Source organism: Lagopus leucura, unplaced genomic scaffold, assembly GCF_019238085.1.
Source record: "Lagopus leucura isolate 7727_CA_CO unplaced genomic scaffold, USGS_WTPT01 Super-Scaffold_100026, whole genome shotgun sequence".
Classification (NCBI taxonomy): Eukaryota; Metazoa; Chordata; class Aves; order Galliformes; family Phasianidae; genus Lagopus; species Lagopus leucura.
This window is the reverse complement of record NW_024962277.1, coordinates 4118667-4143485: the sequence shown is the minus strand read 5'-3', so window position 1 is coordinate 4143485 and position 24819 is coordinate 4118667. Positions and strand designations below refer to the sequence as shown.

The window sequence follows — 24819 nt, the reverse complement described above, 5'->3', positions numbered from 1 at the left end:
TCATTAGGTGTTGCAAATACAAAATTAATACATGAATTTTACCCCTTTATCTAGCTGTCATTGTGTTAAGTGCTTTTGTTATCTGATGTGATGAGGTAAATTTTATTAATGTTTTTGTGCTGTAATCACAATAGTATTAAAAGAAAAGGAGTAATCCTTTTGATTTAGAACAAATAGAAGAAACCTAAGTTAATGATTTCTAGTTTGCTAGACTGTATATTCACTTGGCTTCTCTCACTTTTATATATCTTAGGGTATCTTTTCAAATGTTTAATGTGTTAACATATTTGTGGTTAAAAGCTGTTAAATTGTTCCCCTTTACCTTTCTTTCATTGGGGAATTCAAGTACTCTGAGCCAAAATTAGCACTCAGGTCATTACAAAGACATTGCTGATATTGTATTTCATGCTTAATGAATCTTTATTGGCATCTAAGTCTAACCTTGACTATGCTCAGCGAATCATAACTTGGCAGTAGGTGTGCCAATGTCCTGTCTACTTCCAGGGAAAATAAACTTGTCTTTTCCAAGTATTGGCAATTTCATAATGAAATGCTGTTTTGTGCTTCTTTTGAAGAAAAGCATATAGATCTATGCTTTGTGAAAGCCTTGTTCCAAAAGCAGCTGAACAATGCTCTGGAGATGGTGTGCTAGCCCAGATGGGTTTCATAATCTGGGTGCTGCTGCCAGCTGTAGAGGGGCAGTATTTAGTCTTGCTCTAGTGTAGTTACAGCCTGAAAAGCCTAGACTTGGCACCTTGCTAGCAAAGATCTAGATTTCTTTTCAGGAGTCTAATTTAAAAAATTCAGATCTCATAGATTTCTATTGCAGGGAAAAAAGTAGAGGTGTTTTTTTTTTTTTTTCTTTAAGCTTTAAGGCCAGCTCCAAACTCTTTGAATAAGGACTAAGTAGAAACTGAACACAGTTTCTCAGATATTTGAAAGAGACCCTCTCTATCTGTTCAGAAATCTCTTTCCTTTTACTAGGAAAGCTATTCTCTTCTTCCCTGCGTAAGAGATCTGCCAAGCTTTTGATCAACTTAAAAGTCACCTTTGTCCTTTTTATTTTTTATTTTAAGTCAATGCTCTGTTTCTAAATCTGGGGACTATTTCCTTTTCTGCAGTTCTGATGCATGTGCAGCTCATGTACTGATAGATTCTAGGGTTCTTAAAGGATGTTTTTGCTTTTTTTTTCCCCCCAAGAAATATGCCTTTGTCAACTGCAAGAGAAACCACTGCAAAATGGTCCCCAGGCAGTGTTTTGGATTTTTTTTCTCATTGTACCAATTAATCCAACTTTTGCCATAGGGTATAACTAATATTTGTTGCCTGTGAACGTTCCTGATATTTCAGAACTTGTCATCTGTGCCATGTAATATAGAAAGGGGATGTTGAGAGCAAAGGGTTTTGTGAGACTTATGTGAAAAGTGGGATATTGCAATCAAGAGAGAATATTTAAATGTCTCACTTAAACTGTCAGGCAAACTAGATATGCAGTGATGCATATGTTCTGAGAATATCAAATCTGCTGTATGGGGTATCTTCAAAGAGAGACTTTGAAATAGAAATTACAGCTAAAATGAATTCTGTATAGCACTCCCCTGTCTTCTGGAATTGACATCAAGCTTGCCTGAGAACATGATGACCAAAAAAAAAAAAAATTCCCACAAAGGCCACCTGGGAACATAGAGAGCTTCTAGAAATGTTAACATTATTACTGAAGTTGCAGAGCAGCCAAACTGGCAATATAATTCACTGTATGCTTTAATTTTAATGCCTCAATCTACTCTATCTGGAAATAACTTAATTAAAAAAGAAAGAAGAGAATACCTCCAATGCACTGATTACTTTTGGGGTAAGCTGTGTGAAATCTGTCAGAGTTCACAGTATTTCTGAGCTTGATTTTCTTTGGATTTGAAAATAAACCCTAAACCTCAAGGATGAAACGCCACCATGGCTTGTTTCATTACTCCGGGAAAATAATAAAATAGAATTAGCATTTTCTTCCTGTAGGCATGCTGGTATTCTTAGGTAGATGTCTTCAGTGAGGGCAGGGCTGGGAGCAGTGATCTCTTTCATCACTGCAGCTCTCTTCTCACTGATATTAGCCTTCATTTGTGTGGGATCTGCAGGTCTTTGTGCTGGCCTGTGAGCGCTGCTGGTTGCTGAAATTCCGTGAGTGCACCTACAGAAGATGAACTGAGAGTATTTCTTTCCTTATATTTTAATGAGGGAGAGTACTATTCCTTACCTCCCACTCCCCTGCTTTGCAGAATACTTGATCTTCTGTGTGAAAGGGCAGCTTGTTTGGTTTGATTTTGCTTTCCTACATCCACAGTCAGAGACAGTAACTCTTGTGGTTTTTTTTTTTTTTTTTTCCTTTCTAACTAAAGGATTAATTGGCTTTGAGGTTTCCAAGCCTGTACTTTACAAAGAGTAACTGTGGAGAGAAGCCTGTGTGGGAGACAAACGGCTCTGAGGCAGAGCAGTGCTGTTTGTGTGGCCAAGCTCTCTGAAGTTCTCCATGAAGTTCTTGCTTAGAAATTGAAAGGTAAATTGGAACAATTTCTGTGCCTTTGACAGAGCTGGCTCCTCTCTGTGCTGCTACAGCATTCATACTGGTGATTATTTTTATTCTAGTAGCTTGTAGGAAATACTCAGAAATCTTTATGTACTGATTTCTTTCTTTGAGAACCAAAGCGCGTGAAGCTTTAGAAACAAAACAACTGAGGAAAAATGCTGTTCTCTTGAAAAGTCTTAGCTATACACACATTGTGTGCACTGATATCCACTGCAGGACATCAATTTTCTTTTTTTTTTTTAATATGGAATATTTCAGAATTGCTTGCATACTCAGACAGTTGTGTGCTGACTTGCTCACTTCCAGCAGTTGCTCATCCCTGAGCTGCCCGCTTGTTGCTCAGGCAGGTTCTTTCAGTTTGAAATTCTTCCAAAAATAGAAGATTCTCAGTCTTTTTTCAAGAAAGTGGCTTTTTTTTTTTGGCTTTCCTTCATCAGGAGGCAATGTAAACAATGTGAAGTTGAACTGAACTGAAGAACTGACCCAAAACAAATTGAATTTCCAGAGATGGGAAAAATCACCCTCCTGAACCCAGAGTTCTTCAGGATGCTGGGTGGTGTTCTGCTTGGTGCTCCTGAACTTTTGAATCTTGCTTTAGACAAGAGAGAAGTCAAATTTTTCACTGAAAGTACACTGTAGCTGATCCTGACCAGTTCCTTCTGCTGTGTAAACTCCTGGGATGGTCTGGTCCAATCAGACAGAGTGGCAGTGAGTCCTCGAATGAGCGCCCAATGTTAGGACTATGGAAAGACAGTTTGCAAATTAGTGTAGAGTTTGGAAAATGAATGCAAATAAATATGTAATTCTGTTGAGGAAAGCATTATTAATGCTGTCATTTCTGTGATGCAGTGGACCTTTCCACAAGAAAAAAGCTGGCTGGTGATGAGTTTACCTTTCAGGAGGGAAGAATCAGCTCAAACAGGAATGCCCTCAAGTTTTTATTTAGAGAAAATCTTAGAATGGCTTGGGTTGGAAGAGACATTGAAAGTCATCTAGTGTCAACCCACCTGTCATGAGCAGGGCTTCCAACCACTAAATCAGGCACTAGGCTCTTTTGTCCATCCAAATACAAAACACATTTGTTTGCCCTTGCTTTCTCTACTGTAAGGAAAGTTAATGTGTATGTTAGGAAAAACACTTGAATGACTGAAAATTAACAGCTAGGAACCAACACCAACTTGGAGAATGTTTCTAAAGTTGAAAAGAACCTGTCACATATGTATCATATTTTAGGAGGAGGAAAGATGAATATTTGTGGCAAGTGGGAGGCTGGGATATTGCTGGCGTTTATTGTGCTGGCATCACTTCTGAGTGGCATCTCTGGTAGCCTAATAGCCTGATTCAAGTCTGAAACATGCTGTTTGATCCTATTCATATCTGAAATAGTTATCTCTCAATTTGTTTTCTATCTTCCTTGAAACACAAATTGGTCACAGGTTTGCATGAATATATTAACATTTTTCTTGCAGTCATTCAAAATCTGGTATAATGTATTGCTTTAAAACACAGGGCTTTGCTGCATTAAATTCTTAAATAAAAGGTTATTAAAACTTTTCCATACAGTGATGTGCAAAGACATGATAGACTGAATAAAATATGCTTTCTCATTGCAAAATATGAAATGCTGCTAAGAGTATGTATAAACGTGACAGTTGCAGGCTGGTTGGGAATATTTATAATATTTGTTTTCTCTCTAACATGAAAAAAATATGATAAACTGTGAAATTCTAGGCAATTTTAATTGAGGTGGAAAGAATGTGTGTAAAATCTGTTAAATGAACTGAAAAATGAATGAATCCTATGATGACTTCAAAGTACGTGGGGGATGTAAATAGTTAGACATCTCAGCAGAACAAACCACGCAAATTTTCAAGGTTTGATTTTTCATATATAAACAATATTTGAATATAACAATCAACGCTCAAACTCAAGAACTTAATACTGCAATTTGTTAAAGTGACTGAAAAGACACATATAGCATTACTAGTATACCTGCAGAAAATAGTTAGCTGCCTTACAGTGCTAAGGTAAGGCTTTCTTTATGAAGCTCCCTGCAGTTGTTGAAGCTGAAAAACAATACTATTCAATTTTCTACAAGTGATACTCCCAGAAATTTTTTAGCTCTAGGTCAATTAAGGCAAAGCAGAGCTAACCACTAGAATATGAGCCCTGTTTTTTCACTAGTTTGGCTGACTAATGTGATGCAAAGAAGAGTGGCTTTTCATGATACGAGTGGTTCAGGGAAGTTGAGTGTGCTGCCAAGGTTATAAGAGAGTTGTGTTTCACCTGTGAAGTGTTATCTGCCACTCTAGCTTATTTTTAGCGTATTCTTTGACACTTCTTCTCCTAATGTCATGAAAAGAAGGCAAGACAGAAGTGGAAGTCATACAAACAGTATTATTTATATGATCGCATGATACACTTTTGTTTTTCTACTGTCTTTTAAATGAGAAAATGATCTTTGAGGCAGTACGAACCTTTATCACAATGCATATGATTGGACAAACTAGCCCAAGCAAGTATATTCTGCATAAATCCAGATGTTGTTTTTGAAATTGCCTATAGAAATGGAATGAAAATGCTCAAAATTATTACATTGAGACTTTCAGGTCTAGGTCAACTATATTCCTCCAAAGTATTATATCAGGTTGGATTGTTGCATTGATTCCCTTTATCGGAAAGAAGGAACAAGGGAGTAAAATTAAAGATATACTTCTTGCCTGGTACAATGCTATGGACAATCTCTTTTTGACGTAAGGGACTATGAAGCGGATATCTGAATGATGATCTCCCAAAATGGGCTGGAGACAAACAGTTGGGGCTGCAGTTTTCCATAGTGTGTGTTTTTGCAGCTGTTAGAATTTAATACATACAACGTTACACACATGTAAAGTTTAATAAAGATACTCTACTACTCTTCCACCTTGCTCATTTCATCAGACAGTTAAGCACAATGGTGGTAGCGTAAACTTTGTATCCAAAATGTGATTTGAATTAGTAACATTCATATTTATACCTGGGAGTGCTGTGCTATTCTACTTACCAGCATTGTACTGTTTTATTACTGTGTAAGTTTATGCATCACCACTTTGATGTTTGACTGTGTAAGCGAGGAACTGAAATATATTGCTAGATATATCTGTGGAGATCTCTGGGATTCAGTGCCTCCTTTTGGATATCCCTGCTGAGTATCTGTAGAAGAGAGCAATATCACAATTTCAAAAACCTGGGGATTTAATTGCCATTTATACGGTCTGTTGCACATTTATGTAATAAAATTGACCTTGCAAGTTTTATTGATTTGTGGCTTAGTCCACATTCCTACTTCTTAAAGATTCATGGGAAACACCTTATGTATTTTTATTTAAAAATAGTTTTCTAAACAGTCCAAACACTGGGGGAGAGAAAGAGGGGACATTGTACTGAAGCAGCAGCACATATAAAAAGTAAAATTAAAGAATGCTCAAACTGCCAATAAACTGATAGTGTTCTATACTGCTATGCTTAGTCTTTCTATGTAACAGACCTAAACATTTTTCTCTTAACCTTCTCAGTCTGTTAAAAGCTATCCAGGGAAGGATATTAAAGGCATTAACATGCCAACAGGACATGATTTGGAAAAGATTGTTTTCTTCAGCAAGTGGTGTAATATGTGCACTGGGAACATGGCAGTGCCCATATGGAAGTCCTACTGATAGTAGCATAATACTTTTTAAGCAGTATGTATTACCATACTGCTCCAAAGACTGCAAATTTTGTGATGTGGAAGCCTGTACCTTATCCCTCCTACATCTGTGCCGGAGGGATTTGGTGCCAGACAGGTAGCAGACTTTGCTGTGCTCTGCTACCCTTCATCTGCTTTCATAAGTCCCACTAAATAGTAAAAGCAGAATTATGCCACGGAAATTCAGTGAAATCAATTGAATTCCATATAGTATGAGGTTATTTACTTGTTTTCAAAACAACTAGCCCTTAAAGGAGGCTGACTGTAAATGTGGGGTTGGGGGTCTGGGGGGAAGCTCTGTTAAAGTTTCTAATTTTAACAAATTGTGGAGTTTTTGAATGTTTGTACAAGATACATCACCATATTAAATGTGTGTGCAATGTAACTGATTTACAATATCACACTTGAGCTTAAAGTTTTCAAACGCTGTTCCCCAGCATCAGAATGCTTCTGTGTAAATTAAATACATTTTTGTACTTTTATTATTAAAATTGGCATTTTTTAATGTTTGAAAAATTAACTCAAACTCCAACTGGCCAAATAGCCCAAGAAAGAAGTTGATTTCTTGTTTCCCTCTTCTTGGTAACTTGGTGGCAAGATTACTCACACCTGGTGCTTTTGTTATCCCTCCGTACTCTGATTGCCTCTTGAAGCGCTTCAGAATTGCATTCTTCTCCAAATGGCTCAGCTGTCTGGGTGGTTGTAGTTTGCTTTTGTGAATCTCAGCACTGAGAAGCTCAGTAAAATACTCTTTTGATCTTCCCATAGTTGCATTTGTTTTGAAGATAAATCTGTCTGCAATTTTGTGTCCATTCTTTGACAAGATTTCAGCATGTTTTGACATCCTCACAATTTAGTTTTGTATTATTAGTGCTATCTAAGTCTCACTTCTGTGCCACCCTCCGTATGCTCTGGCTTTTCATTCTTTCAAAAGTTTCCTCTGGCCCTCCTTGTCACTTGTTTTTGTCCTTTTTGTGACCTTTTCTTGTCCTCTGTGTTTCTTACATCTTTTGAATCTCTCAGGGTATTTGGTATCACTATTTCCCAAAGATACTGTAGACTCTTCTAAAAATGCAGCCTCTTTTCTAATTGTTCTCCCAGGAATTTTGTCTGTTTAAGTTGTCTGTAAAGGAGGCAATTCTATTCTAAAACTTTAACTGTGGTTTACATTTTCCAGAAGGAATCTGAAGAACAAATAAATACTTGTTAATTTCTTTATTGTCACAAGCCTTTGCAACACATGACTACAACCTTGACAGAGCAATAAGTTTGATTTCAGATATTCTGTTTTTTTTTTTTTTTCCCTTTGGTGATGAAGTATACATTTAGCTTTGGTACTAGTGGGATTTCTTGGTACATCTGGACATTTTTGGGCATTTCTTTAAGCCTGATGAAGCAATTCTAAAGAGGATGTAGCATAAGTTCTTATTGTTCATCTGTCACAAGCAAATGGTTAGGAAATCCGTTCAATGGGAAAATCCATTAACTAGAAAATCCATTTTGTCCTCTCTTATTTTGGCTCAGTCTTTTGCTGTTGTGGTTACTTAGTTCCAGCAGCAACAAATTGATGTAAAGGTCTTCCTGTTGGACCATGCCAGTGTAACTGTGCCGAATGATAGATGTTAATAGCTGACATAAAATGGGGCAAGAAACATATATCTCAAATTCCTAAATTAAAAATTTCGTTTCCAAGGTGAAACACTGAAAATATGGGAAATACCAGAATTAAGGTTGGCAATAAATTATTAGCATGATAAAATTGCTATTTATTTAATCATTTTTCTGATCTCGTACATAGAGCAGACCTACTTGTAGGTTAAGTCAATGCTGTGGATAAAAGAAGATTTTGTACATAAGAAAAATTCTTGTTTTCCTTCTTTGTATTTTTAAAGAAATGAGATTTCCTTACGCTACTCAGTGCTTTGTGTCAGACTATCAGTGGCCATCACAAATATAGCTGTGTTTTTTTGTTTTTATGTGAAGGTACATCGCACTATATATAGCAGCTCTGGTGGTACATTTTTCTCATGCTGCCTTCTGCTGAATCATATTTTCTTCTACAGCTCTTTTTTGCTGAATGTAAGTTTCTAACATAATAAAATAAAATGTTTACTAAGGCATTAATTTGTGTAAGAAAACAGACTTTGTTACAGACTATTGCCAAAAGGTGGCAGCCTTTGTCCCCAAAATTCTGTGCTGTTTAATTTCCAGAAAACGTTATGTATAACAACCAGAATTTATTCCTATACTAAATTATGAAAAATATTTGATTAGTAGATAGAAGAAAAAAGCAACATGTTTGAAAGTTTAAGGATGACATAGGTGTAGTTACACTTTGTTTTGACAGAGGAATGTTAAATTACGAGTCTGGGGAGAGAGAACAGTGTTGGGGAAAGAGTACTTCACAAGTAGACTGCTAGTGAGCATGAACTACTTATGTTTCAGATTCAGTGATTTAAGTATTTTGGTTTTGGAGATGTTATTAGGGTCTGGCAGATCAGATTGGTAGGTTGCTATGTTCATCAATAGCACAAGGAAGTGCATAGAATGCACTAAGTAGCCAAACATTCATACTGCAATATTTGATTTTTCCTCTTCACATGTTTAGGTGGATCCCTGAAAAGCAGAGCTTATTTTCTTATGAATTGCTGTTAAAAAATGGCTGAAGACAAAGGATTGCCTTTGCTGAAGACCTGCAAAAATTTTGGATATATATTTTGTGTTTTAAATAATTAGTGGTTTTCTTTTTCAGATTGGAGAATCAATAGAAATACTTTTATTTTAGGAAGTCTCCATGTTTGCAATCATATTTAACTACCTTTATTCGTATGTATTTAGAAGGCTAAAATACTATATTAAACCACTGACTGGGAAGTAAGAAAGAATGAAACTACTATTTACCATAAGAAATAAAAATTGCAGCTTATTTTTTAGGGAGAGCTGAGGATTGTGCTGTTATGATGCCGACAGCATTGGTGTGACAGTTTCAGCTGTGGACTTGACTGTCCCCCTCACTGGCTCCTCAGTGCCCAGGCATCTCATGCTTTGTGCAAGGACTGCACTGAACCCTGCTTCTTCCAGTCTGCCCCAGCAGCCCTGCTGTGAGGCAGTGACCATGCAGCAAAACTTGGACAAATTCTCCATGCTCAGATGGCATTGCACTGAAGCCTTCTAACAGAGAGTCCAATGCTGAAAAGATGCCAGCCTGTTCTCTGTTCAAGCAGGTTGCTTGGAAAGGGCGTATGTAGGTAGGATTCTGTGGGACCCAAACAATTGCTTTTAGTTAGGTCAGGGGATACCTGAGTAGTCTAGAAAACTTAGGGAAGTTAGTAGTAGTATGTCAGTATTTCCTAATGACTTTGTTACTGAGTTAGAAGTAAAGCAAGAAATTTACATATAAATTTAGCAATGTAATACTTCAATTTCAGCTCTGTGGTAGGCAAATTACTCACAAGCAAGTTGAAGGTCATAGAGAATCATGGAAAGAAGAGTGGGAATTATGGTAAACTCACTGGTAAAAACCATGTTTTTCTCTTGTAAATCTGTATTATATATGCTGCTAGTATAGATGTGCAGTATACATGTCTTTATAAATTTTACAGAGTAGTTCTTGAAACTCTTAGTAAATAATATACAAGAAGTGTCTTGAAAATGATACTTCCTTTTGTTACAACTCCTTGTCAGTCTTCCAGAATGTAACAGAACCTGAAAAGATTTCTAAATACCATAGCATTTAAAAAATAATAATATATATATATATATATATACATATATATATATACATACATATATATATATATAATATCTGAGTTTGTTGATTGTTAAATTTTTATACAGTTACAGCTTGCTTTCACGGAACAAATCAGTTAAGGACGTAGAATTATGTTATACGGTGTTGTAAATGTACTATTTGTACATGTACCACTTGATTGCATCTGGTGGTAGTGCAGATGCAGAGGAAGAACTGCAGGACTGACTTTGTTATATGATTGTCGGTGTTCAGTTATGTGAGTTTGTGTAATCAAATGATTGAATTGCGTTATGTTCATCTTTTTTTTTGGTACCTCAGAATTTAGAAAAAAATTCGGATACATGCCCTTAGTTAACAGTAATTTGAAATGAGAGATTGAAGCAAAGATTCCCATTTTATTCTTTTCCATAAATAGGAATTGATTATGTGGCAAAGATGAAAAATTCTAAAGTTGAAAAACGTGCAAGTCTAAAGAAAATTGGGGAAAAAAGGACAAGATTTTCTCTAATGAAAACTTCCATGTGAAATGCTGTACAGGGAAAGTAAGCGAGAGCGCTCTTTTTAAGATCTAATCTCTCATTATTTTTTGTCAGTGATTGTGATGGAGTCCAAGAAGGATGATTGCATGATGCAGCTCCTCATTTCAGGAGTTTGAGGCTGGGAGACAAAGAGGGATCTTACAAACATACAGTTTATCATACTGCAAGAAATCAGGGCATCCCTTGAGTACTTAAGAGCAATGTTGAACCTTCATATGTTTTGATGAACGCTTCTTTTAGAGAACATAAACTATAATCTTTTCAAATTGAATTTTTCCAAAATGTGGGTCTCGAGTGAGAGAAAACCTGCATCTCATTTCTGCAGCACTAGTTTCTCTTTCTAAAGGATGAGGTGAAGTTGAACTTTCAGTCACTCTTTGTTTGCAAAGCGGTAAGGAAATGTACGTGTTTAAATAGAGGTTATTTGTTCATGCTTGAGCAGTCTGGTTCATACCTGAACAGGCAGATGATAAAGACATTGCTAGCGTGAAACTTACAAACAGCTCTTTGACAAAAGCTTGCATTTCAAAGCTCTTTAAATGAATTTCTTGCATACAGGGATAAAACACAATATAAACTATGGCTGTCTTGCATGTGTTGTTCTGAATGTAAAAAGGAAATATCTCTTCTTAGTGACATTCTTTTATTGACAGTGGATATTGGATCATATTGGATAAACTACTAAAATCAATATGAATTATGATCTTTTAACAAATCAGAAAGCCTCTGCTGGGTGAGTAATTTTACCACAATGGCATTATCGTACTCATTTTTTTACTCACTGCGCTGATATCTATAGATTCAGGTACTGCTTGCAGAGTACTTTGAACATGAAAAAATAGCATTATTACACTGAATCGTCCTCCCAAGGCTTTTCAATCAATTCTTATTTCATATCTCCTACTGATAGCTGTAGTAGAACACTGAGAAATTTTCTGATGCAAGATGTCATTGCTCTGTATTTTTCCTTTTTTTTTTTTTTTTTTGTAATTGTAATTACTCCTTATTACTATTTTACATAATTGATATGGTCTTTCATTGTTTATATGGATGGTCATGTATCAGAAACAGGAAAAAAATTCCATCTGGCAAGAACTCATTCTGAAACGTGGGAGTGTTGTTTATCATTTAATTCTTTATTTTTTTTCCCTAGCATCTATGATAAAAACCTAATTACTTAGCCAGACTTGAGTTGTCTTCCTATCCCCATGTAGTAAAAACAGTGATTGTTTCTGTTGTGGACTAAAATGAATATTTTCTACATGTCTACGGTGACAGTTATTAAAAATCACTTTTAAATTAAATTTATTATTCTTGAATAGATTATTACTGCTAAAAGGTTGTGACAATCTTTTTAAAAGGCCAGTGTACTGTGGAAGTCTTCAAGAGTGATTGCCCAACAGATTTCATAACCAATGGGTGAGAAATTTCAGAGTCTGGCTCTGCATGGTTATTTATCACAAAATCCCTTTTGATGATATCAGTGGGGTTACACAGAGGTGACATCTGAGGCTGGCCCTGTGTGTTTGCCTAACGCAGTCTTGTTCTGTCACCATACAAATCGTGAGCTGGAGGAAATGCAACCTGTTCCCATACCTGGCTCTGACCAAATTTTACCAGTGTGAGGTATACAGTTATTACAGTGTACAAAATCAAGGTGTCCACAGCCTTCAAAGTGTAGACAGCTTTATGGAATAAGGATTTAACACATGGGAGATATACCCCTATGTTGGAAAAAGAGTTAATTCAGTGTTTCCCCTCCTTTGTGTGTCTCATTTTTGTTGTTTAGATTGGAAAGACATAAAAAAAAAAAAAAGTGAGCACCTACAGGACTTTGGGGCTTCACGTTTTGTTGGGGAAAAGGTATTTTGTGCAGATTACTCATGATCACAGATCCTGGGAGTCTAAGCTACTTGTAACAATACTTATTTTGATATTTTTGTTCTTGTACAGAGTTTGAAGGTTGGAACAGAGCTCTTGGTTGTAGATACAAGTGCTGCTGCCAGTCTGTGCTGGTGTGAGTCCTTCCGCCAGTGGGGCAAACTTCCTCAGCAGCATCGGACTATGGTGTGCTCATATAAACCAAACTAAATGGAAAATTAGTGTAATAATTTACTCACTTCCTCTGCAAACATAATGTATTTGTATTTGTCAGTAGGGTTACAGTCTTTGCTTGTCCCTTTTGAATCTGCAGGTGTTAGCTATGTGAACATTAATTCTGCTCCCCAAATGCGCTTAAGAATATTTTGAGTATCAAGGAAAAATGGAGAAAAATGGTAATGCTCTATGATATTAGTTCCCTAGGTCACAGAGTAATCTAGACGTGTGGAAATGAGGTGCTATGTTGCATATTTTACTTCATTTTCCAAATAAAACTGTGCATTAATTAAATGTTGAATGGCTGATAAAAACTAATTAAGACATGAAAGTATAGCAGTCTTTTATTACTAGGAGAATACAAGTTACACGGCGTAATAAAAACAAGGAACCCGCTGGAATTGAACTCATTCCCTTTACAAAGTAAAGCAGATAAGGTTCTGAGTGCAAATCAGCATTTCCTTTGGGTTTGGAAATTTGCAGATGTTCATTTAATTACAAGTACAGTTTAATACAGTAAGAATTTAAGTTTAAATTGACTTTTATTACATGAAGAAGTACAGACAGTTGGGGTACATGTATTCGTGTGTGTGTGTAGAGATAATCTCTATATAAGCTGTATTTGAGGAAAATTGTGCCTTTTTTTTTTTTTGAGGCTTCAGCATTATTTCATAATTTCATATGAGAAAATCTTTCTTGGTCAAAATACCAGTGTCTAGTTACCAAGTGTGTGGACTTTAAGATCTCAGGATTAATCAGCTAGATAAATTTGTGAATAGAGTGCTTCAGTGCACTTTTTATTATCAAAGCTGAAATACCATACAAAATTATGAAAGACTAAATTATCTTCTAGTCTGAAGTTACATTTGTAATTAATACTAGAATCTTCACTTCATCAAATCTTCAGAGTGAAGAAGTGTGGTCTTTCGTCTCAAAAAAAAAAAAAAAAAAAAAGAAAGCTTGCTTTCAGGAGATTTAAAAAAAAAAAAAAAAAGCTTGGAATCTTATCTTTGCACTTCAGCTGTTTCCAGGAAAGAAACTAGGCAAAACTGCATCCATTTAGTCTTTTTAGAATAATTCTGATGTTCTTTTCATTAAGACTATAACACTCCTATACTTGAGAACCGACTCTTGAAATTGGCAAGGATGTGGCCTTGGCGCAAGGTTTTCTTTGAAAATCTGTTCCAGCTGGATCAAGTTATCATTTGGAAAATCTGCACTTAGAGGCATATGGCCATTAGAAAACCTATCAGAAAAAAAAACTATCTGTAAGTAAAATCACTGAAAATTCTTTACACTGTGATTTTTCAATACGTAACTGGACATGAACATAGTTGAGCAATTGCACCATTAGTCCGTCTTAGCTTGAATCAGCAGCAGGCATTGGAAATGAAGTCTTCGTTGGCAGATTGTCAGTGTGTCCATATGCCTACTAATCACAGGAGAGATTATGAAGGTTTAAGAGGAGAGATTTCTTATCTTGTCTGTCTCTGTGTTTGAGTGAGAGCACTAGAAAATGAGTCAGCAGCAGTAGAAGTTCGTCAGTGGCTCAGGAGAGGCTGAAGACAAGGAGAACAGAGAATGATGAGATAATTCCCAGTGTCTCTTTAAACTGGATTGGAATGGTCTGGGATTTATAAATATGGCATGAGATACTCTAGGTGTGGCCAATGAGATGGTATACCCAGGAATAGGAAAAAATGGAGGTATATGTTGGCAGAGATAGGAATGAGATATTGTCAGTGGCCTGGGAACTACTGGTCATGAAGAGAATGTTTGGTAGCACGGGAGCTAGAGCTGGTATGTGAAGCACCAGAGAAAGGTAGAGAATAGTATGAAAATGTTAGTACTGGAGTTTGGGGAGAACACGTGAGCATACTGAGCTCAGGATTTAGAGGGAGGGATGGAAAAGATATTAGAATGTCTAGACTGTAATCAAGTATGAAAGGAACAGAATTAAATAATGATTATGATTGAAGGCAGAAATGAGTACGTTTAAGTATTGAAGTTTGCCAAGGAATCTGTGCCCGTATAACCTGAGATGTGACACTGAATTTCTAAGTCTGAGATGAATGATTGCATGGTTCAATTCTGGTTAGTATAAAATACCTGCTGCCATTGCTCTGTGATATCTGCCATGGATACCTGCTGCCATTGCTCTGTGAGAACTGCAAAGGTCTTGGCATTTATCAGCGTTCTAACCAAACAAAATCATATGGACTAAGTCATGCACTATCACATTGATAATAGTATAGTATTACTGAGATTGAAATAGACAGTTTCATTCTGACGTGTTCTGGTATTTATGAGTTTGGCTTTATATTCATAGCAGTGATTGAAGTTTCTAGCTTGATTTTTTTTTTTTTTTTTTTTTTTGTTATAAAAGTATAGAATCGTAACAATGCTAACATTGGATTTGTTTAACTTCTCAGGTCAGTTGTTAGGAAAGGTGAAATATTTGCTACAGTATCCTCACTGTATCTGAATTTCAAACAAACTCCATCTGTTGAAGATGTTCCCACCATCTTTCTTCATGAAATGCTTTTTTCCTTATCCCTTCCCAGTAATACTCTACTCACCTTAATATCTAGCTTAGAGCATCTTCATCACCCATTCTGCTTGCAGCAGGGAGGTGGGTAGATCTTAGTAGAAAACCGTTTAAATTTGATTTCTTCTTTTTTTTGAGTTCTTTTTAAGTTTATTTTTAGTCTATTGGCAGTTGAAATCCTGACCCTGTGGAAAGTCAGTAACAGTGCAATTAACCTTGAGAAAGAGTGATACCTTCTGTTTTCAGAGCTTAGTTTGAAAGTAAAGACAAGTCTCTGTGTCTCATGATTGAATGCTGGGCTAAGGAATTGAAATAGGTCCTGCAGACTGTGAAACTGACCTTTGTTTTGAGTGATAAATCCTATGGACTTTTTGTTGTGTTATAGAATCTGGTAGGAAGCTAGAAGGAAGGTACATCACTGCTGATTTTGCTGAAGTGGGCCACAGATTGCAAGCTGGACTTGAATTAACTTGAGAGAGGTGAGCTTTAGTGCAGAGATGAGGAGAGAAGCAGAAGGGGAGGGAACAGAGCAATACAGTTGGATTCACTTAGTGCTTCTACATAGAGCGGGAGCACTTTAGCGTGGTGGCTAATCCCAGGGCTGCTATCAGGACAAAGTGTTACCTCAAGACTTGTTCAGTAAGCATAGGAATATTTCCATATTTCTTTAGCTCATTTATGTGGTACATATGGTGTGCGACTCACCTACCTTAACTTCAGTCGTAAAAGTTAAAAATCTAGTATAGAAAAGAGTGAAGGGAAAAGCTCCCAGTATCTTACTGTAGAAACTGGAATTTAGAATGGGACGAGCCACCCTTCAGTGTTTTGTCTCAACACATGGAGAATGTTTAGTTCTCTTCTGTATTGAGATGCTTAACTTTGAAAGAGCTAAGGTTAGGTGAGATGAATCCTACCAATAGAAAGTTTTAAGCGAACTCAAATAAAAATAATTATTCCAAATCTTCCTTCCTTCTTTTCAGTGTCTAAAGGGAGACTATAAGAAGGAAGGGGACAGATTCTTCAGAGGAGTCTGTTGTGATTAGATGCAAGGGTATATGGTTTCAAACTAAAAGAGGGCAGATTGAGATTGGATAGAAGGAATATTTCTACAATAAGGCACTGACACAGGTTGCCTGGAGAGTTGGTGGATACACAGACCCTATAGACACTCAAGGTCAGGCTGGATGGTCTCTGAGCACCTGATGGAGCTGTAGGTGTCTCTGTTCATTGCAGTGAACTTGGACTAGGTGGCCTCTAAATGTTCATTTCAGCCCAAATGATTCTATGATTCTATACCTGTAGAGAATCCAGCAGTGGTGCTACAAGCTGTTGGAGTGGAAGGCAAGCTATTTTTGCTCAGACGTGGTGCAAGTCTTGATAGCACTTGCATACAGGAAGGCTGGTGCCATCCAAGTAGGAGCATAATGCTGAAGTCAGCAAGAGTGACCTGTGATGGTTTAAATGTGTGAACTGGATTAACAAATCACACGCTTGAATTAAAGGATGTCATATAGGGAACAAGAATAAGAGTCCTAATGATACTTCCAGGCTACTTTTGAGTATGTGTGTGTACGTGCAGAGATGCACATTTAAAGGCATGTGTGTGTATGCACACACAGACTAACTCTCCTTAATTTTGTAAGGTGTTTGGCAAAGCGATGTTATAGGTAAAATTTGAAAATTCCATGGAAGAAAGCAATGTGACACAAATTTTTAACTGAAAACAAGATGTTGCAAATGGGGCTGCCTTATTGCAAGTGGAATTTTAAAAAATTATGCAAAGGCATTTCCAGGGATTGACCTAACTGTAGACAAATAGATGATGTGGAATGGTGAAGAATGTTTCCCTTGGCGCTGATATAGGAGAGAGGTGCCTGAAGTAACTGCTGTACTCAGGGCAGGCGCATCATGTTGTAAAAAGCCCTGAAGCAGCTCCAAGTTGCATCTGCAGCTGAACTGATACCTTAATGACTGGGAGTTATGGAATTAAAAGAATAGAAGAAAACTATATTAACCACATCTTTCCTTTCTGTTCTATTAGGTATAATGTGATAGGAACAGATTTCATAGTCTTTATATTTTGTTTGATCTACTGGCTTTACACAGCAAAACACAGTACCAGACAAATGTTTTACCTCTTCATCTGTGGTCTTCTTCCCTGACAATCTCAGATGGCAGAACTAAATATAGTGTTGACCTAGTAAATTTAGAAATGTATCTAATTACGCTGTCCTAACCACCATTCTGGTACATGCAAGATTTATGTACTTTATCATAACTAATCCATTTACAGTTTCATTGCTGTTTGTCCAGCTCTTTGTCAAGCTGAGCTCTTTGTTGCTTTTGTTGCTTAAAAAAAAACCTAGCTAACTCTCTAACATCAATCAACCTGAAAATCCTCCAGCCCTGAATGAATAAATAATGATAATTTAAGTTATTTACAATAATTATATATTCTAAGCTTTTAACTTATTTTTTCTTACCTTATAATTTGTGCTTTGATTGTGCATTGATGCATTGCTTACTGTGACTGATCATTACCTAGTGAGTTGTTAGAATTGAAGTTGATAGCCTTAGAGCAGTCTTTTTTTATATGATGTTATTTGCAGGATTGGTATCTGTCTCATGCCACAAGAACTAGAAGACAACAAGAAGTTGTCTAACATCAAGATAACAAGCTAAATAATTTCCAGTGTCTGAAGCTCAGCAGCAGCAATTTTAGTGATGGAATTTCATAGAAAGTACTGTGTAACTGAGAAAAACAGTGAAATAGCATCTGTTGCTGCACTTTCTGAAAAGAAACTTTTATTCTCTCCACCTCCCTGCTCTAATTAATACAAGAAAAAAAAAAATTTTACTGCTGGTGTTGTTAGCCTGTCTAAAGACTCGTGTGTTTCTGTTGGTAATAAGTGTTCCTTCAAGGTCAGCATCAGCCTCCGCTTCCTAACCAGTATCACTGATTATGGCAAGTGTATGCAGTAAAACAGCAAGGGTGATAGCTCTGTTTGCAGATTGGTGTGTTCATCAGCATGACGTATGCTGTCGTTTTTGAGCAAAGAAAATAATAGGGTTACTGATGAGCACCACCAAATGTTCTCTGACAACTTCTTTGCTTTCTCCACCAGAAGAAACTAGAAAAGAATCAGATTTTAGAACTCTGGTGGATGTAAGAAGGGTTTGCAGCGGAATTACCACCCACACCAAAACTATAGCATTGCAGGGTTTGGAAGGGTCCTCTGGAGGTCATTGAGTCCAACCCCCCCACTAAAGCAGGTTCTCTACAGCAAGTTGCAAAGGAAAGTGAGTTTTGAATATCTCTGGAGAAGGAGACTCCACTACCTCTGGGCAGCCTTTCCAGTGCAGTCGCACTCACAAAGAGGAGATTCTTTCTCACATTCTGATTGAACTTCCTGTGTTCCAGTTTGTTCCCATTGCCCCTTGTTCTGTCACTGGAAAAACTCTGGCCTCATCTTTTTGATAGCCACCCATTAGATATTTATTTGATAAGATCTCTTCTAATCTTTGGGCTGAAGAGTCCCAGGTCTCTCAGCCTTTCCTTGTAAGAGAAATGCTCTAGGCCCTGGAATTATTACCTAAGCTAATAGGTAATAGGTAATCATGATAATAAATCTTGTTGTTTTCCAAAACCTTTTTCAGAAGTTATCAAAGTACCTGCTCCTTCACTGGTTTCCTGGAAAGAAAGTAGATTTTCATTCTGAAATGAGCCCCAAAATTGGGAATTCACAGGAAGGTAACTGGGTAGTACTTAACAGTTTGGTAATCTATTACTGAGTGTTCCCACATGAACAGCATAATCTTCTAATGAAGGAGCCAGTGAAGAAAATTGCTCTGATGATTGAAATGCAAGTTCTGATTTCTCTCTGAGGACTGTACTCAACTGTTGAACTGTTTTAAATAATTATCTAGCTGCACTTTAGGAAGTATTTTTGGCAGGTTCGCACCTAAATTACTGTTAATTTTGATTGGAAATTTGATGTTCAAATCAATAAGATTATTAAAGATACACAAAGTATTTCACCTGGAAAAAGGGTAACTATTAGTAGTTATCAATGTTTTCTATTATAGAGGATTGCTGTTTTGGTGGGTTTTTTTGCTTGTTTCTTTCGTAATGTAACAGAAGATTTCCTAGAAAATACGTAAGAATTATTTTCTTGAAGAGAATGAGATTACTTTTCATTTTACTGCCTTCTGTCTTTATTTACAAAGTTTGTTTGCATTTGGTTGAGACAGAAACCCTGATTACAATATTGTACAAAGTCTGGTAGACAGGTTTTGAGCTTTCATAAATTCCTGTTTTTTCCTACATGCAGTTGTTTTTCAGCATGAACTTATGTTCTTAGAATGTTCTTGAGTTTACGCTTTTTGTTGTGTTTTTTTCTTCCCTTTTGTTATTTAATCAGAAAAGCTTTTAATTACTTTTCACCTCCAAAACATATCTTCAGTGCTCTCTGAAGAATTATACAAGATTTCAGGGGAGGCTCAGGTTGGATGTTAGGAAGAATTTCTTCCTGGAAGGAGTGGTTGGGCATTGGAACTCGCTGTCCACAGAGGTGTTTGAGGAAAGGGTAGATGTGGTACTTGGGGACACGGTAAATAAGCAATATTGGTGGTAGGTGGTCAGTTGTACTAGATGATCTTAAAGGTCTTTTCCAACCTTAATGATTCTATGGTTTGTGTAGATGGTGAATATCAGATGTGCTGCCATGAGGAAAAGATGAAAAAATATATTGAGTTGAACCTTTTTTTTTCTTTTTCATGTTGCAATTGATATATTTAGATGCTAAAATATAAGAGCCTCTTACAGATTTATGCACACATTTATTTATTTATTTATTTATTTTACTTTGCTCCACTTCTCAGGGCAGTGTCCCTGGTTTAAAGTATCCTGCCTGGAATTCTTGCAGACTCTGGATTTTTCACTGTGCATCACAGTGTGGAGGTAGCAGCTCTAACTGGCAACGTACTGAAGGAATTGTTAAGACGTAGTCTAGTGACTTTGGAAGAATGTGCTGGTAGAAGGTGTTTGATGTGAATTAACAGATAGAAATCATGCTGTGCTCCTTGGGTACTTTTTTAGCTGTGAGGCGAGGACTGAACAAAGGAGCATCTACGATTGAGTGGGTTGATCTTTCATATCCTATTGCTTTGAGGTATTGTGTTTAAATATCATAATATAGCATTTTTTACTGTTTTGAAGTGGGTTTTTTATCTTAATGTTATGGAATATAAACTATGAATGCTATGGACTAAAATAGTATCAGTACCAAAGTGGTATTAGGAGTATGGTAGAGCAGTCTTCTGTTCTCCTTTGAAATTTGTGGCAGTTTGATTTGGAGAAGGAAGAAATTTCTAGCTGCATTTCTGGCTCTATGCATGGCAATTGTTTTACCTTAGAAAAAAGAGAAAGGAATCAATCAAATAGAAATGTTTCTTCTAGTTTTGATAGCTGTAGAGAGAAAGGAATGTAACGTCAGGTGGCTTTTATGGATAAGTTTAGTGCTCAGGAGTTAAAACAGGTACCCTACCTATTTTCTATTTTCTTCATTTTTTGTAAAAATTGTAATTTTCCTCTTCTCTTTCTTTAAGCATTTTCACCTTTTTTCCTCTCCACTCCATTTTATCTTGATTTCTGTTGGCTTCTGTTTTTTTCCCTACTCATCCTGTCTCATTCACCTTTGTCAAGCAAACAATCCTGTTCAGAGATAGCCAGGGGAATTTTTTAATATTATTGAGGAAAAACAATTTTTTTCTCTCTATCTGCTCTACATTATTTGTGATACAAGTAGCACTAAAAACATCTAACTTTGGCTTTGTAATTTGGTGAACATTTTTGTGTCTTTTTGGGGGTGCAGTTTTTCTTCCATTCTCTATTTCATTCCCCATTCTTATGTGTGATGCATTTTGATATTTTAGTTGAGTTCATCTTCCTAAAATTTATGTATTTGGAAATTGTAAGAATCAGCCTTTTAACATGTGGTTCTTCAGATAAACTGTGCTATACAGCATAAAAACTGCTCCTTAAGTATTATATGATGCCTTCGACTTGTATGTGCAGGGTAATCACAGCTTGGTGAGCATTTATTCCCTCTCGCACTGATTTTAGAGCATGTTTACTTTAATAAAAATATATAGGCATTTGTATTAAGAGTGTCATTATAAACTGTTAAAATCTCTAATCGTGCAAAATGTTGAGCTATCTTTGCTAAATAACTGTTCAATCATGAAAATACTTCAAAAGGTTATCATTGGCCCTAGAATAAGAATGTTTCAGTGTTATTTATACAAATTTTTATCACTCAGATTTCTCAGTCTCCTTCGTGGTGGTGCTGTGATATTTAAAGGAACCTTTGGAATTAAAGACTATTACAGAAAATATATACAGAAAATGTTATAGAAAATGCAATACATGCTTGTTGTCTACCTTCAGTGTACCAAAATATAAGTTTTCTCGTTAGCTTTGTAAGGGTGAAGCTCATAGTGTGCATGTATGTTTATGTCTGTTTGTCCAAGGGAATGAGTCTGTAGAGTGAACATTTGTTTGCTCTGTTTCCTACAGAGACTGTTGTACTGAAAGAATGCTGAGAGGTACATAACATTTTTTCAGAACAACAAATACAGCAACTGAAATTTAAATGAAAAATCAATAGAGTATCAGTTGTTACTTTCCATTTCTGTGCTGCTCTTCTTGCCAGCTGTTTTTGCTATTGCTTCTCTTTTTGCTATATGCTTCTTTAGCTGTTTCTTACATGTGGGTATGAATTATAGTTTATATTTACTGTGGCAAAAATGTAATTGAAACACATTGGGATCAATTCACATTATGTATGAAGCCGTGAATTATTTTTCCAGCCTACTAGGTAATGGTATTTCATTAAATACTATCATAATTTTTCTTCTGTTAAGTGTGTGTTTCACCACAGAAAAAGAAACATCCCTTTTTCCCCTGTATTTATTTCCGTGTTAAGATTTTTTTTGGCCTTTATTTCACTTTTTAGATCTGTTGCGTTTAGAAAATACTCATCAGTGTTTTACATGTGCACAGAATAGTAATGCAGCTCTTGGTCTTCTATAAAGTGATGCATACCTCTGGAAACGCACTGGAGTATTTATTTTACATAAAATGCCTTCCTTGTAATTAAGAAATGAAGACTAGATTTGTTAAATATTATCAGATCATTACCATGCTAAAGATGAGCTTCTGAGGTCAATGAAATGTGTAAGCCTCAGTGCTCTGAGGCTTCCCTGTCAAATGATCTTTGACCCAAGCCATTCTGTGATTCTGGAAAAAAATAATTAAAAAATAAAAAAAAAATAAAGAATTGGACTACTTTTGTTATTATTACTTATTTGTAATGCTTAAAAAAAAGTGGGTCAAATTAATATTTGTCAATTTTCCAAGTCACAGGGTGTGATTTTACTGTTAGTCATACGGCATAGAGCAACTATGCCACAGAAGCAGTTGGAGCACTTCCATAGAACTTGATGTTTTATTTGCAGAACTGTGTCATGGCTTCCCCTCACATACCCTGGTGTTGCATTGTTATGTGTTGTGTTCTGCCTGTGGGAAGGTGAGCCGATGCACTTCTCAATTTGATTCTGGTTTGAATTTGCTGGCATTGAACTGCTTCATCTCTGTTCTGGATTAGGCTAAAAGAGTTTAGTAAGAAGCAGCTGGGCTTACATGAGACAGGACTTTTTGCAGTCAAATGAGAGCTATTCATTGTGGGCTTTGTCTTTTGTCTCTTGCTCCTCTATATCAACCTGGGCATCACTAGGGTTCAAATTTTCTATCTTCTCTTGGGACATATAACACTGCACTAAGGTAAAAGGTGTGAAAAACCCTCTGGGCAGAATACGGTTTGCAAGCTGTGAGATGAGACCCAGATGGGGAAGGCAAGGCTGTGACCTGTGCTGCATGCAAAATTAACCAAGAAGGCTCTGCTTTAAACATTCACTTTTTGTTGTAGAATTATTTATTCTGATTTGGCAATCAGAGATATTTTTTCTTACTTTTTGTTATAGTTTAAATTGTATGGTAATTGATATGAATTCTGACTGCTTTTTGGTTTATATCCAAAGACTTCAGAGAAGTGTGTGCATGAAACTGGAAGCAGAAGGGTGCACAGCTGTCCTTGAAGTGCCATGAACACCAGCAGTCATGAGCAGTCGAGCTCACTTGCCTTGTGATTAAAAATATGTATATATGAAAATAAATGTTCATTACTGGTATCTGATACATCAAAGAAAATAAAATGATTGGAATATTCTTTGACAGATGAATCTGATTAATTTTGGATTGTACATGGATGAATTTTCGGTTAACTGAAATAAAAGACAGATTTAAAATACTGGAAGGAACCCTGGGTAGAACATCCTAGAAAGGATATTATCTTTTTTCAGAAGAGAATGTCTGCAGTAAATCCCTGTGTGAATTAGTTTTCAAGTAGCTATGTTCTAATACAAGCCTTATTTTGTCCTTCAAAAGTACAGAACACAGTAGAGAGTTCTGAGTATTAAGAATAAAAAACACAACTAAATTACTGTCATTCAGTAAACATTACATCCATAACAGAAAATTCTTGTTGTGATTATACACCATGTTAAAGTAGTATGTGCAACACTTGAAATTTACTAAGTAGAAGAATTTGATCTCTGTTTTTCTATTCTTCCATACTTGTGTTATTTTAAAAAATATTTATTTCAGTTGCTTGTGATCAAGTACAGTATTAAGAAATACCTCCCACTTGTTTAGACTGGAAAAAGGCTCCTATATGCAAAATGAAGTCCAGAGTGTTAAAGCACCTTTGTGTTTTTTTTAAAAACTGATATCGGAATGAAAGCTGCAGGATGCTGAGCAGTTGTGGGGGGGAGGGGGAAATGGCCGAATAACATTTATTTTTTTTCTTTAATTCTTAGTGGTTGAGCTCTTTTGAGAATTTACCACCAAACATGGATGCTGAAGGTTTAGAAAACCTGGTCTCTGTTTTTAAGGTCTGGTTCATCTTTTTTTTTTTTAATTATTATTATTATTTATTCATTTTTCTGATTTTAACGAAGTCCTATAGCAGATATCATATGGAGATGGGGAGTTACACAGTTCTCAAACCCATTTTCTTGTCATACTGGAAGAAATGCTTCAATTTAGGCATTTTATCAAGTATTCCAAAAATACACCTTTTTTTTTTTTCCTTTCTTTTCCAGCGTCTTGTTGAGGCTGCAGAAGATGCTTACCTGAAACATGAGTTTGATGCTGATTTGCAGGTAAAATTAATATTTGCTTTTTCAATATTTATCATGAGTATGCTGTAAAAATTTATGCCGTACCTCATGTGAACTGAATTGCTGTAGAAAGACAAGTATGCGAGTAATAGAAGGATGCTGATTATAGAAAATGGAGCTAATGAAAGCTGGCTCAGTATTTTGATAGATTACAGATTCAGGGTGTGTGTTGGGAAACCTAGCAGATAGGTTTTACTCTGAGAGATTTCCTTTCTATTCTTTGTGTGCCTGCCTAGGTCAAGTTATTTAAACCCAGTAATTAGCAGCATGTTTCATCCTTGT

General features: G+C 36.2%; 1 protein-coding gene across 1 annotated transcript in view; it reads left to right on the top strand.

The window, feature by feature from the left end:
* CACNA2D3 (calcium voltage-gated channel auxiliary subunit alpha2delta 3) overlaps positions 1 to 24819 on the top strand; it is a 395935-nt gene that overhangs the window by 98178 nt on the left and 272938 nt on the right. The window contains exon 4 of the mRNA XM_042880325.1: positions 24460 to 24519. Within this exon, the coding sequence (XP_042736259.1) occupies positions 24460 to 24519 (60 nt within the window). The remainder of the gene's footprint in view (positions 1 to 24459; positions 24520 to 24819) is intronic.